Raw genomic sequence first — 16192 nt, 5'->3', positions numbered from 1 at the left:
ATTGCAAAAAAAAATAGGAAAACGGATAGTAATTTCGACCAGAGAATGCTCTTTTTCCAATCACAGAAAGTACTGAGTTTGTCGTAAATTTAGTCCTTGTCGAAAATAATGAATATATGATATTATTACCTCCATGAAATGTCATGGAGGTTATTTTTACCCTGCGTTTGTCTGTCTGTGTGTGTGTCTGTGTGTAAACAAAATAACTCATGAACGGTTGGGTGAATTGGTTTCATACTTGGTTTGTTGGTAGTGTGTGACGAAAGCTGGAAATGATTAGATTTTGGGCCCCCTAGCGGCTCCCCTTGGTACTGCAGTGCAACTTCCGGTTTTGCTATCTCGGTGTTCTGATCATGCTATGGTCACGATTTTGTAGTATTAGATAGCTCTTGTGCTCAGGAAGAAATGACATAAGTTTGGGCCCCCTAGCGTCTAGTTTTGGGATAGCAGGGGCATTTTTGTCAAAAACTTTTGAAGAGGATAACTCAAGAAGGGAACAACGGATTTTCATCATTTTTGGTATGTAGGTACCTTAGGCAATGTTTTACAAGATATAATACTAATTATGCAAAATAGGAGTACATTTGTATAATTAATGAGAATATTCTATCATAGCAGTTTTTTCAATGCATCTCTTGTTCCAGACATGCTATGGTCTTGACATTTAGGTGGTAGATAGCTTTTAGTGCCATAAATAAGTGGGGCAAGTTTCAGCCCCCTAACATTTAATTGTGGAACTTCAGGGGTGTTTTGGGGCATGCAGGTAGCTTAGGCAAAGATGTTCATAATGATATACGTGTTATGCAAATGAGGACTTAATTTGCATAATCAATGAGGAAATTGTATAGTTCCGTTGTTTTCAATAACTGGACCTCAATACATGTAACACATGTTAATTATGATAGGTGGAATATAAGCAGATACTAAATATGGTAATGAGGAACTTATTTGCATAATTTATGTATAATTGCAAAACCACTTTGTGATTAATAATGGAAATTTTATAATTGTGACATGTGTACGTTAGTCAATGATTAACAACACCATGCATAAATTATGTTAATGTGTTAGTCAATTGCATAAAATTTACGAAAGCTTTAAATTTTCATGGAGGTATGAGTTTGATATGCAATGCCCTGTGTGTTAAGTTATTTGTTTAACCTTTCTGACCACGCAGATTCCACAGTGAATGCACCATTTTTGTGCCCAACTCGCGTTAGAATTAACGATGTCATCCATACAATCAAATCAGAATGGCCTAATCGAAACATTCAACAGTAACTAGAGAGTATCACAATCTTCAAAGAAATCTGGATCCACATAAGCATCTGACCCGACAGTTCTATCACTTCTCAAGACCTTCTCCCCTCCAAGAAATTCCTGAGGATCCTCTTCCTAACGTCTTGAGTTCTCCTGTAACACTACAAGACGCTGCCGACACAGAAGTCTTGACCTCCTTGGCTCGGGTAGTAATTGGTGTGACATGTAAGATTGCCAAGTGAGTGCTTACACGGAGTTGGGTTGGCAAGACTTCAATGTCGCTCGCCCGGTCATGTACAGTGGCTCGGTCTGGATATTTCTATCTCAACGTTAACTGAAACAAAGTCTGAAACAAAACAAAAAACTCCCGACCACTACTAACATCGTGACCCAACCTCTGTTTGGAGAAATGCTGTAAATGCATTTAAGTTCGCGGGGATTTAATTTCGCGGAAGTGGGAAAAGGGACTTTTCGCGGTGGTTTTAAGTTCGCGATAACACCATGTACCATAGACTGCAGTCTAATACCATAATAGAAAAATGTTCGCGGTGGGGTTAACTTCGCGGTGAAGTGTTCACCGCGAAAACCGCGAACATTAATCCACCGCGAACATTTCTGCATTTACAGTACCCTTCCCCATGAAGCAATAGCAAACACGGAGTCGAGTTGGCAGTAATTCAATGTCGCTCGCCTGGTCATGTAACGTGGCACAGGCTGGATATTTCTGTCTCAACGTAAACTGAAACAAAGTTTGGGACAAAAAAGGCTCCCGCAGTTCCACAAAGGCAGCTAGGGGGTCCAAATCTACAACACTTGCTTTTCGTTACAAGAGATATCTACCATTCAAAAGTCACGACTGTAGCATGTCTAGAACACGCGATATCAGAATCGAAAGTTCTGTTGCAGCATCGTAGGAAGTCGCCAGGAGGCCCATTATCGAACGTGACCTTCGCTTTTCCGACCCCTGCCGACAATTAAAACAGTAACTTGGATCCTTTCACAGCTTACCGAGCTATGTTGTCGGACAGACAGACAGACAGACAGACAGACAGACAAGCGCTACCTAAAAATATAATCTTCTTGACAAAGGTACGATAGTAGACCCTTTTTTCAGCTGTCAGCTCTCCAGCCGAGTAATCGTAGGTGGAGGATAATTTTAAGACAGAGGGTTAGTTGCTGTGTTGCAAAGAACTTTTAGTTAATTTTTCATTCAATGTATGCTCATTACTACCATAGGTACAGTGTTGCTACACATAATCACACATGTTAAAAACTCCATATCAACTCATGCTCCCAAAGGAAGGAAACTATCCGCCATCAAATAAATATTTAGAAGAAGTTTATTTGTAGAAGTTCGTGCCCGATGGCTAATTGCAAGTAATATTACGACTATGTTGCCACATAACAAAGCTTGCTTTCAAAATATTGATATGCCGAGGATATACTGATTCAAAACTCATTGATTCTGATAAGACCAGTATAACTGAGGATACTCTGTCTTGTCACGTATACAGCTAGGCTTGTGTATAAGCTTTTAAGGAAGGGTACGCCGTTAGTTCGAATTAATCTGCATGGTGAAAGATTTCTCCCTGGTACAGTTAGGTCATACCCTAAAAAAACAGCATGATTTCTTTGCCATTCTTACCCCAGTCTTTGAGCTCCTTAAAACAGTCGTGACTTTTAGAAGCTTAAATACGACAGATTTTTTTTCTTTCAGCCTTTCTAAGTAATCACAGAAAGATAACACTTTTCTTCAACCCTTATTTCATCTTGAAAAAACGCACACAAAAACAGCGTATTACTCTTTGGCGGCAGTTTGGCCTTTGCCTCTTTTCAAGAGTTCAAGGGAAACTACAGTCACAAACACAGAAAACCGTAAGGAAAAAAGCTGCTAGAAGACCTCCCCGGTTATATAGCTTTTGTTTCTTTTCACCCTTTTATTTCCAAACGCTCGTGACTTTTTGACGCTTGATCGGTAAATTCAGTGTACATCACAGTCATAGTCCCAGTAACGGTAATGTAGTGTGAACTGTGCGTGTTTCTGTTACATATTGTTTCTTTTCAACTCGCTTTATTTCGTCATTGCGGTGAAGGACAAAGTAGTTCATACCACGCTCACAATCTGAGGGCCGTATTTGGAAAGAAAAGGAACAGAAAGGAGGAAGAAAATTTGAAAATGAATGGGCGCTTCTGAAAATAGGTAAGGGACAAATCTGAAAAACGCTATGAATATTAGGGGAAGTTTAAGAAATTGTGTTGATCTGAATTACTTGTACTGATCACGAAAACTTGACAAGGCCATGTTGGTTTGATTATACGGATGACATCCGCACTCGCATCAATTTTCGTCCGTTTTCAAGAAGAAAGTTTTGGACCATACTGTGAATCGCACAAAGTAGCTGTAAAATGAGCACATATATTTCGTATATAGCAAACCATATATGGAATAAAATTATACCAATGGATGACCTAACAATCACGACCATGGTAACTATCTACCAATCACGAGATATCAGAACCGGACGTTCTGCTGCAGTACCATTGAAAACCACCAAGGGGACCATAATCTAATTGTGTTTTTTTTCCAATTCACCAAGCAGACAGACACACAGCCCAAAATACGACCTTCTTGTTGGTACAATACATGTAATTATCAAAGTATGAATTGGTATACGACAGACTCAAGCTAGTAGCTTAGTTCAACAGTATCACACGAAAGGACAGACAGACAGAGGGTAAATGAAGTCCCATAGCCTTTTTGGGTTGTTAACCACTGTGTCTATGGTACGGTATTGGAAGACAGAGGCAATCCTTCTCCCTTCACCGCCTTTTATCTCCCCAACCCATTTTTACACCTGGACAGAGTGAGGAATTTAGCCTTTAGCTGTACTTAGCAAAACCGGTTTGGCGACAGGCTGAATAAAACTTGAACTATGCGGCTCCAGATGTCCTACTGAGGGACGGCTGCAGTGTGAAAGATGTCGGCTAAGCTTGAGTAATGAATCCAATGTACTATATACTAGTACTACACCTGGGCAAAGTGAGGAAAGTCGTGTAAAGTGCCTTTCCCAAGGGCACAAATCGGTAGCATGGCAGGATTCCAACCCATGACCTCTGGGCCAAATGCCCTGCAGTTACATGTACGCCACAACATCCCTCGTGTTCCTGTAGGCAATAAGTCAAACCGGGTCGGGAATCAAATCTTAGCCTTGGGCCCAAATATTTGCCTGCCAGCCACCTTTCAGATTTGACATATTATATCAATGGATTTCTGTAAGGAATTCAGCCTAAGCTAAGCTGTGCTGTATGTTACAATACTATCAGCTATTGAAAAAGGCGTCACGTCACGTTTCAAGCTCCACGCTTCAAGTTCGACCTCACAAGAAGCAACAGTGGACCGTCCCTTCAAATGACGTTTATACAGAGACAAAAACACCCCCCCCATGAACCAATAGCGAACCGTCCCTACTAATAACGTTTATACAGAGACAAATACTACACGGAGGGTGGGAAGGCATGTACGAGACCGGTGACGCGTTTGTCTAACCTTTGACCCGACTCATCACACGAGTTTCTCAAGGGGTGTGGCGCTATCGTACGATTTGTCACTACCGTAAAACCGCTCATCATTGCGCTTTAGTAAGTCGTATCTCCTAACATTTTAACAGCGTTTCTTCTTCTTCTTATGATATGGTTATGATGCATAATGTAATCAAAATAGATGGAAAGATGTGAAACCAGACATTTCGCTGCAGTACGTAGGAAGCAGCTAGGTGTCTCATATATAATCGTTTCTTCCTTTGAACTTGGGCCAACGCCTACCAAATTACCACTAAGATCTATAAACAACTTGAGTTATGCCGTTCATTCACATACAAACCTACAACTGAACATAGAAACGCTACCAAAAATATAACCTTCTTGGCGACGTAAATAGTGCACCGATGCTTGTAGACTAATTGTTTACGGCACAGTCTTGCACTAGAGTGTATTATAACGACGCGTCATTTGAGATTTTACAGTAGGATCACCCGAGTTTTCTTTCTTCTTTTCAGCAGCGGTCGGCGTGTTGGAGAAACACGTTAATAGTGCGGCAGTACGAGAGTGGGCGTGAGCTACAATAGTGACTAGACGGTTTTTCCCACACCCAGTCCTCACATGACGGTTACAGTAGCAACTCCGGCCTCTTTTCCTGTGATTTCAACCCTTCTACAACGGTTCCTGTTCCATATTCAGACGTCTACCACTGATCGGAGGCTCGCCGTGATCTCGAGACAGACACCTGCGAGTGCACGGTCAGAGTAATCACCTAGGTTATTCAAGGCAAACATAGCTCAAACAGTCAACGACCGAGCGATCAGTGTACATCGCTGTTAATCTAAACCTCATTGGAGAAATCATTGGAGTGTCTCTCCTCGACGATACGGCGTTAGGAAAATCTCCAAAGCTTTCGTGAACTAGTCGACGTCCATGCTAAGGTTTTTAAGAACCTTGAACACCAAGCTTTCAACGTTAATCTGATAAGTGAGAGAAGGCCTTGCTTCAGAAGGCCGGTAGTACAAAAGAGACCGGCTCTAGCCACGAAAATTACTATTTCTACGTGACTCAAACGGACTCCCTAGGATTTTGTCGAGTCTACTACAATGGAGAGCGCCCATCCACCGTCCTATGCCGGACTGTACCCTTACCTACAGAGGTTCGAGCGGGATTTCGACTACCAGGGGGCCATGGAATGGATGGACACGAACTGGACACAGTGTGTACACTGGTGTGTGTTTTATGTGCTGATGATTGTTTTGGGCCAGCGCTGGATGCAAAACAGGACAAAATACACACTGAGAGGCCCGCTGATCGGTTGGAACCTCCTTTTAGGGATGTTCAGCGTCTTGGGTACAATACGGTTCGTCCCGCCGCTTGTCTCCGACGTCAGGGAACACGGATTCGAGTGGACGCTCTGCAGCGCCACCTGGTACAGGGATCCGGTACTGCACCTATGGGGGAGCGCGTTCGCCTTCAGCAAAGTCTTGGAGTTCGGAGACACCGTCTTCATCATCTTAAGGAAGCAGAAACTGATCTTCTTACACTGGTATCATCACGTGACCGTCCTGTTCTACGTGTGGCTGTCGTATAAGGAGCAGTTGGCCGGAGGGAGGTGGTTTATAGCGCTCAACTACGGCGTGCATGCGGTAAGTACATGGTCCTTTATATTCACGAAATCTAGAAAGGATCAGATTTTGGGCCCCCTAGCGGCTTCCCTTGGCACTGCAGCGTAACTTCCTGTTTTGATATCTCGCGTAATGAACAAGCTAAGGTCACGATTTGGGGGGGGGGGGGGTAGCTTGCTCTAGCGATCGGAAATGAAGTAAGTGTGGGCTCCCTAGCGACTAAGTTTGGAATTGCAGGGGCATTTTTTGTAAAAACAAAGACCCAAAGAGGACTACTCAAAATAGGTATAACGGATTTTCATGGTTTTGGTATCTTTCGTTCATACATCCACCCATTCATTCATTCAATGAATCGGTCGTCCACCCTCTCCAAATTAATCCTCAGTATCCATTACGTCAGACTCAAGGGGCGGGTGGGAAAATAACGGTTCTAGTCTAATGCCCGACCAGATGTTCCGACTTGGCTTGTTTGTACTTAAGGTACAAACTTTATTTTACCCGGCTACTCGGCTACCTCAATGCCCACAAGCTGCCCCGTACATTTAGCCATCCTTATTTGTTCACCAGGGCTCCTGTAATATATTGTGAGTTACTATAGTGGCGCCGGTAAACCAACTACGTGTAATATACGTAGGCGGGAAGCGTGTTAATCCTCTATACCTATAATGACAGTTATTACTGTCTATATATAATAGATCAAAGGGATATCGTTTGCGACCAGCTAACCCCCCTGGCAAGTTATCTATCTATGTTTGTCCAATTTCTACTACTTTTACAGTGAATATTAATTGTGGAGCCTGGCAGAAGCTAAGAATTCCACAAGGACCTCATACGGAATCATACGCACGTGTGAACCCACCCTAAGACCCCGTTCACACGTGTGCGTAGATTTAAGTCCGTATGGGTTGCGTATTGCCATAACTTTGGCTAAGACAGGTTTAAGGCCGAAGAAGTAGCGTAGTTTTTTTGGTTACATAACCAGACTGCACAACGATATAGGTCAAAATAAATAAGAATAACTTCTTTCCCACAAACTTACCAAATCCCCAAAAATATCCATACGTAACTCATACGGGCTTGATATACGCACAGGTGTGAAAGGGGCCATCAATGATACAGGGAAATCTTTACTTTAACACTATGTGTCGTTTTGCTAATTTTCAGTCCTTCCAACTGTAGAAGACAAATTCATGTTTTTTCTCCCTTTTTACAGACGATGTACATGTACTACGCAGCCCGTGCAGCCGGCATTTACATCCCGAGGAAGGTTGCCATGGTGATTACGTCATCGCAGACCCTGCAGATGGTGATTGGCTGCGTCATCAACTACGTCAGCTACAAGCTCCTCTTCGTCGACAAAGTGCCCGGATGTAGCGCGAGCCTGACCAACATCGTGGTGTCCAGCGTCATGTATTTTAGTTACCTTTTACTGTTTCTGCACTTCTTCTATGGTGCCTACGTCAGGAAATCTAAACTGGAGAAGAAAGAACAGTAATATAGATAGAAAGCCGACATTTAACCCATTAGCTATAGGTTACGCGTCATTAGATTGCTTTTCATGTCAATGATGCTTGCCAAGTTGGTGTCCAAATTTGAATTTTTGTGAATTTTGATTATAGGTTCAAACGATTGTAAGCTTTTGGATGTTTCTCAATATTTGTATATAGGGCTCGACTGAAATGCTGAGTGTATAATTATGTATTTCTGTGCCATCATGAGGCTAACGTCACATTTCCAAACTAGAGTCTGATAGAAATGTATACGTAAAATGTAGAAAAATAACGCTCACGACTTTTGTAGTCTTGTGTAGTTTGGTGTCATTTATGTCATACTTTTCGATCCCGAAAGTTGCCCAGTTTGAAAATGTGACATAACCTAAGTGTTGCTCTGCATAGGACTAACGGGACTAACAAGAACTGTGATTGCACTGGTGCAGTTGTGTATTAGATATTTCTTGTATTGCTTGCTTAATGTTTTACTTAAACTAGCAATTGAATGTCAGATTTAAGCTCTGAAAAAAGGCGGTAACGTTATGATGTATCACCGACATTCTGGGCCATTCTTAGTTATGTTCTAGACCAAAATTCATAAGCTGATAAATGACCCAGTGCACCAGTGCAACTAATTCCGCGACAAAGCAAATCGTACGAATAAATTGACCTACGATTCACTGGAATGTAAATAAGCCCACCAATATGGCGGCCAATGCGCCATGTGAATAAGCGCTATGGCTTCAATACTAGTACTAGCTCTAGCTGTGGCTGAACTGCGCCAGGTTTGGAACTAAGCTACTGTTAGGTAAATAACTGTGATCCTATGGAAACAAAAAAAAAACACAACAGAATAAGCCGGATCGCGGATTGCACTGTGTATGCGTGTGGTCAAAGATCCCTGTGTCGTGTAGCCCCTGACTTGTAATCAGTTCTTTTGTACTTGATTAATGTGCGCAGACTTAACTTGTTTATGGGGCCGGGCCTTCAACTTTGAGGCCTTCAACTTTGACATATTACCCACAATGTACCATATACTGCGCATTCGCATTTTAAACAGTGATTTGGCTTATAGTTGAAGTATCAAGTTAATGACAAGGTAACGGATTGTGAAGAAGGTCTCGCATTGGGGTTTTATGTATCAATTTTCTGTTGTAATTTTGACAGTGTCTCAAATGTAAGATATTAATATATATAAATACACTTGTGCGTATATTTAAGTCCGTATTGCGCTTTTTCTGTTTAGGTCAAGTTTTCGGATAATTAGTTGTTTTACGTTGACTCTTCTTTATGTAGCCTTATTATCGAACTGAACGGATGAATAAAGATGACTGTAATAAATGTATCTGAAATAGTGGAAAAAAATCGAAATTATTGCAAACAGTGGTGGTGTCTATGCTTGGCTGTTTTGAGTTCTTCTCTTAATATTATGAGATTCTATGAGCAACAAGAGTTCGGAGACCTCATATCTCCACGAAATAGTCTGATTATGTAAATGATTTCCACATTTTCATAATCTATGCTCGGCTATGTACACATTTAGATAACTTACACTGGTCACAATGTTGATTGGGCAATTATTTACCATCTAATTCGAAGAATTATAGCACTTTACGTTAATTATACAAATTAGGGACATATTTGCATAATTGATATCTGTCAATGTCCCACCAGCCACAAACTACATGTATGACAGGTATTTGAGTCTTACAATGGCAAAAACTACAAATATAGATTTCCCTCATTATTATGCAAATTACGTGCCAGTTTGCACAATTTGCACTTGATTATGTGCATCTCTATCTAAGCTACCTACATACCAAATATCATCTAAATTTGTCGTTCCCTTGTCCAGTTATCCTCCTAAGAAGATTTTAAGAAAAATGCCCCTGCAGTTCCAGAGCAACCTGCTAGGGGACCCAAACATACACGACATATTCCTTACATCATCAGCTATCTGCCACCAAAAAAAATCATGACCATAGCACACCCAGGTGAAAAGATACAAAAAGCAGAATTTCTGCTGTAGTACCAAGGTCACATACCAGGAGGCCCAAAATTGACCTTGACCTTCGTCTTTCCAACACCTACCCACATACTAAATATCATGACAATCCATCCAGAGCTGCTTGAGTTATGTTGACCACAAATATCCGGAAACACAAACAAACACACAGACAGACACACACAAAACTATATCTCCATTTTTCATGGAGATAACTAGAGTTTGGCGACCTCATACCTACATGACATATTTAGAACGTTTGTAGATTTTATGCAAATGACTTGGGCCTAACACACCAAATATGAAACCAGTCCATCCAGCCGTTCTTAGGTTCGAGACACACACACACACACACAAACGTATTACTTTGTCTGCAATCTCAAGAAATTAAATCAAATTAAACGCTAGTGAAAATATAACCTCCATTAATATTTCATGACGGTAATAAGCTGCTCGCATGGATGGTTGATTCTTCTCTCCCTATCCTGCTGCAGTACTTCACCTTCCAGCTGCCAGAGGGCGCTCCTCTCCCGTCTCCTGACGGGTCGAATACTAATCCCCACAAGCTTATGAGAATCCTTAAAACAACAGCCAAAAAAGTGATGTTCGAAACATAAAACTTTATATCATCATTGTTACAAAAAAAAAATTATTCATGATATCCCATGACAACGAAATGTTCCAACTTTTAAAATGCCAGTCAAAGGACTCAGCATTATTTTTCATGTACACAAAAACATGTTTACAAAATAACTGAAATTCCGATACGTGAGTACAAACACTCATTGCAGTTCGCTCAGCCCAAGGCCATATTAACTGAATAATTAATGAAAAACCCTTCTAAAATTCCAAGAAACTGATGGCATGAATATTCAATGACTTCTCTGATTTGCATAACTTCTATCGAGGTATTTATCTTATTTGGTATAGGTTTCCATGGTAACCTCGCGACGTGAGATTTCGTGTTGGAAGTACTAGTTGGTGACAGAATCGAACAGTACACTGTGCCGCAAATTCGTGTGCTGGTACTTTTCAAGAGAAGGTCACAACAAAACGTAACCGTCCTCGCACCAAAATGGGAAAACTGTCACTGGTACTGCTGTTTGGTCTGTGCTTCTATCAGCCAGGTGAATTTACGATATCAGGTACGTTTACTTATTTGCGAAGATATTTGGTTTTGATGCATAAATTTGATGTCCTTTCAATTTTGTTAAATTTGGCATGTCATTTCATTGCATTATATCATTCATAAGTCAGTTAGTTTTCAGATTATACTATGTATCTGTAATGATATGTTAGGGGAAAGCCTCGTGGAACCTGGCCTTGGAGGTTTCTGGCTTCACCTGCACATTCTCTATCTCGTTCCCAACAAAATTAGTTTTGTTATACAGTCAAACCTGCCCAAGACGACCACCCGGGGGACCGGGAAAAACGGTCGATTTGGACAGGTGGTCGCTGAGAAGAGTATCGACTCAAAACATGCCCGATGCAAAGTATAAATGGTTTCCGTTGTGTTTAATGGCAAATAGCAAGCACACTGCACGCACGCAAAGAAGCGACACGCACACTGTAAACTGTAAATTTAACCCCAAAATCCGACGCAAACTGGCCGATTTCGGCACAAAATCGCGCTAGTTATCATCAAAAACCGATGAATACCTCAATTTTGAAAATGATGCGGTCGTTATTGGTCCCAATTCGGGCCGGTCGCGGTCGCGTTGGCCAGGTGGTCGTTGAGAAAAGGTCGCTTAATGCTTACGTCAAAGGGAAAATAAATCGGGACCGAGAAAAAGCGGTCGAAATGGCCAGGTGGTCGCTGAGAAGAGGTGGTCGCTCGGGCAGATTTGACTGTATACAAATAAGTCATTAGCAATAACAAAGTAGCTAATTATCCAAGATCATCAGTAAAATACTGCAACTATACAGATGTAATGTCAGAAACAACCGTTTAGGCCTACGTCACACTTGTAAAGCGGGCCAGGTCTGGCAGCATTAGGGAACAAAATGTATGACAAAAAACATACCAAACTACCTACCTACCTACCTACCTAGTCCCTTGACCTCCAGGTCGTTGGGGGGACAAGGTAGACATGAAGATCGAGAGTTGCCTCCAGGTTCTTCTATCCCTAGCCAGGGTTGAGGCCCGCTCCTGTAGGCTGAGGCCCGTCCAGTCAGCGATGTCTTCCTGCCAAGCTTTTCGCTGCCGTCCTCGGCGACGTCCACCTTCCACCGTTCCTTGTAGGATCGTCTTGGCCAGGTTGTTGTGTCGGGTGACGTGCCCGAACCATTGCAGTTTACGTCTTTTAACTGTTGCTAGAAGTGTTTCCTGCGGGCCAACGAGGCTGCGTACCTGTTCCCGTACATACTCGTTCGTGACGTGTTCATAGTACGAGAAACTACACAAGACGTAAAAAGAATAGTCATCGGCATTATTTGTATATCTTTCCATTGTCATTTCTATTTTTCATTTCCACAAACAGCCCGGCCGGGCACCGCGTTGGAAATGTGATCTTAGACTTAGCCTGAGTCCTCCCTTGCAAACCTGTCTCGTATAAACTTTATTTAGGATTTCTGTTTTAACTTCACAAACATAAGCGGACAACATACATTGACTTAATCGTCCTGTGTTTTGTTGAAGTACTACTTAAGAATTGTAAATCTTGCCCGGCATGGCCCCTCTTTTCATTTGGGGCCCAAGCCTTAGATGAGCGATTACGTCCTTGAGCTGCATGAGGTCTCTTTGAGAAAGCCACGCCTTTCTCTGCCAATAAGTCTGGTTAATTTCAAATTGGACACGCGGTGTTCGTTAAGCCATTCTTATTCCCACATACTTTATTGTTGCATCTGTTTGGAATATCACCAAACACCGTTAAAAAATAAAAATAATCAATCTCAGAAATGTGCCACGAGACACGGATGATGCCAGAATCCTTCCGTTTACCTCCAAGACGTAACATTGATTACACTGTTGTTGTTTTTTTACTTATGCTTAAGTCACATTTTTAAATTATGGCTCAACCTGGTAGCTTTCGGGGAAGAAAAAATATTATACAAAAGACACTGTGAAATACACCAAAAACGTAAAAAGGTGAGTCGTGAGCATGATTTGTGTTTATTTCTAGGTATACATTTTTTTTTCGTTTCCACAAGCAGCCCGGCCGGGCCCCGGTTTGGAAATGTGACCCTAGCATTACTGTTTACGACATAATAACACATGTGGGTCTCTTCCATTTGTGACCCAAAGACCACATCAGTATTACGGGTCACATTGAAATTGTAACATCTCGTCTCCTTATATCAAAACATCATGATTGAGACCAGCTCAATGACTACCAACTCTCCTCTACTTATTTTCTCGGACTGGTAGGTTCAAAACACATGAACGTCTGCCGGTATAATATGTTCATTTTCCAATCGGTCAAAAATCCGGTTCACTGATTTTTATCAGGTCCGGTTGTACCGGTACACCGTACCTGTACCCATCCCTAATTCCGTACCCACCTTCCTAGGTATGTGGCTGGTAGGGGATCCGTCTTGGGTTGTGGGGTCCACCGGTAAACCGTCGGTCCACCTAGGAGTGATACATAATGCCGCAAAAGCTTTGGATGGGGACAACGTAACCCACTGGAACCCCCTAACCGACACAGACAACTGGTACATCGTGCTGGACCTCAAAACGCCTCAAACTTTGACCCGCATCGTACTCAACAACTTCGGCGACACCATCCACGACATCGCAGCATTCAAGTTGCAAAGGGCACCGATTGGGGATCCGTACAACTTTGAGGATGTCCTGACCGTTACTACCGTACAGGTTGGGACGGACCAGCGGCAGGAGTTCGGCGGGTTCCAGGGGACAGCTCGGTACTGGAGGCTCGTTGTAACTCGGACCGACTCGGGCTTTCAGCCATGGCTCAGAGAACTGAAACTATACGCGAACTCAGATTTTACCCCTAATTCCGGATCCGTACCCACTTCCCCGGGTATGTGGCTGACAGGGTCTCCGTCATGGGTTGTAGATTCTACCGGTACGCCGTGGGTCCACAACGGAGTGATACACGATGCCGCTAAAATCTTGGATGAGGACAATACAACCCACTGGAACCCCCATGTCAGCAACAACTGGAACCCCCATGGCGTCAACTGGTACATCGTGCTAGATCTCAAAACGCCACAAACTCTCACCCGCACCGCACTCAACAACTACGGCGACACCATCCACGACATCGCAGCATTGAAGTTGCTAAAGGCACCGGTTGAGAGTCCGTACAACTGGCAGGAGGTCGTGAACATCACTACCGTACAGGTTGGGACGGACCAGCGGCAGGAGTTCGGTGGGTTCCAGGGGACAGCTCGGTACTGGAGGTTCGTGGTCACTCGGACCGACTCGGGGTTTCAGCCATGGCTCAGAGAACTGAAACTATACGCGATCTCAGACATCTCGGAATCAGACAAGGGGAAATATGATCCTTGTGTTGTTAAATATGTTTTTAGCACAAAGAAGGCACAGTATTTACCACTGTTTTTGTAGGTTTGCACAGATTTGGGCCTTTAAAACACTTTACATTTTCCCTCTGTAACTTTGTTCCAACAATGTATAAACTAGACGTTACGCTGCACTGTCAATGAAAACTGTTAGATGTCTACAACAGACATGGCATTCATAATCATTTCCTTAAGTGTATACATGCACTGTGGCAATACTTAGGCAACAAAGGTATCATAAAACAATACCTCCTACATGGAGGCAACAAAAGAAGCTATATACTAGAGTTCCACGAACACATACCTTTGCCAAATAAACCAGGTTTGTTATGTAGAATGATGTCTGTAGACAAATGCGTTACTCATTTCATATATTTTCTAATTATATGCTTGGAGTTGGTTTATAAAATTTTGGCATTGATTATGCAAATTAGATCCCAAGTTACAATTAATTGATATCGAATTGCATACCAAAATCATGATGATCCTTTAATCCATTCTTGACTTATTCTCTTTCAAAGTCTTTAAATACACCTCTTACTCTCTTCCCTCTTTCTCAGTTACATATGTGAAAACTTTGATGAAAGTACTATAATGGAATACAGTGGATTTATGAACTTTTCCTCATCAATTATGCAAATTAGCTGTTAATTTGCATAATAAGTATCACATTATATAAGTCTTCACTTAGGCTATCTACATGCCAAAAATCATGACGATCCGTCAACACGTTCATATTTTCTCATTAATTATGCAAATGAGATCATCATGTGCATGATAAAAATGTATTGACATTTCTCTCTTTCTCAGCTACATATGTGACAAGTTTTAAAGTCCTATCATGGAATGTAGTGAATTTATAAAATATCCTCATTGATTATGCAAATTAGCTGTTGATTTGCATAATTTGTATCTTATTAAGCAGGTCTTTACTTACGCTACCTACATACCAAAAAACATGATGATCCGTCAACATGTTCATATTTTCTCATTAATTATGCAAATGAGGCCATCATTTGCATAATTGACATCTATCGACATTTCTCTCCTTCCCAGCTATATATGTGACAAGTTTGAAAGTCCTATCATGGAATGCAGTGGATTTATAAATTTTCCTCATTAATTATGCAAATTATCTGTTGATTTGCATAACTAGTATACCATTATGTACGTCATCACTCATTCTATCTACATACCAAAAATCATGACGATCCGTCAACACGTTGTAGAGTTATTCTCGTCCAAAGTTTGAAAGGAAACCGGTGCCTGCAGTTCCAAAAAAGCCGCTAGGGGGCCCAAACTCACAGCACTTACTCTCTGCCTCGAGGGCTATCTACCACTCAAAAATCATGAACACAGCATGTCCAGAACAGGAGATATCAAAAATTGAGGTTCTGCTGCAGTACCTTAGCAAGCTGCTAGGGGGCCCATTATCGAACTTGACCTTCGTTTTCCCGACCCCTACCCACCTACCAAATATTATCGGGATCCATCCAAGACTTCTTGAGTTATGCTGTTAACAGACAGACAGACAGACACACAGACTCACAAGCCCAAAACATAACCTTAGCCATTCTGGCAAAGGTAAAAATGAATGGTTCCTTCTCATATATAACACATATTGACTTTCGCCAATGCTATGCTTTAGGTGCGGTCTGTGTATATCTATTTGATGACAGCACAACTCGAGAAGCTAGCAGCTTCCTAAGGTACTGCAGTGGAACTTCTGGTTTCGATATATCATGTTCTGGACATGCTACGGTATATAGAGTCGATCCGCCCTGAAC

At 42.0% G+C, this 16192-nt stretch overlaps 1 protein-coding gene across 1 annotated transcript; it reads left to right on the top strand.

Annotated features, from left to right (window-relative positions):
• The first annotated feature begins 5319 nt into the window (after nt 1-5319).
• On the top strand, nt 5320-8084 carry LOC118406088 (elongation of very long chain fatty acids protein 6-like). The gene is made up of 2 exons (XM_035805949.1): nt 5320-6446; nt 7639-8084. The coding sequence occupies exons 1-2, from the start codon at nt 5904-5906 to the stop codon at nt 7918-7920; spliced, it is 825 nt and encodes a 274-aa protein (XP_035661842.1). The 5' UTR covers nt 5320-5903; the 3' UTR covers nt 7921-8084.
• Nucleotides 8085-16192: the final 8108 nt, after the last annotated feature.

Source organism: Branchiostoma floridae, chromosome 18 (genome assembly GCF_000003815.2).
Source record: "Branchiostoma floridae strain S238N-H82 chromosome 18, Bfl_VNyyK, whole genome shotgun sequence".
Taxonomy (NCBI): Eukaryota; Metazoa; Chordata; class Leptocardii; order Amphioxiformes; family Branchiostomatidae; genus Branchiostoma; species Branchiostoma floridae.
The sequence above is the reverse complement of the archived record's forward strand: the minus strand, read 5'-3'. Positions and strand labels throughout refer to the sequence as shown.

Bases quoted from the DNA above. Each gene is read 5' to 3' on its own strand.
- LOC118406088 (XM_035805949.1), top strand. From the start codon at position 5,904: ATGGAGAGCGCCCATCCACCGTCCTATGCCGGACTGTACCCTTACCTA. The intron at 6,447-7,638 runs GTAAGTACATGG...CCCTTTTTACAG, and splicing joins TCAACTACGGCGTGCATGCG to ACGATGTACATGTACTACGC.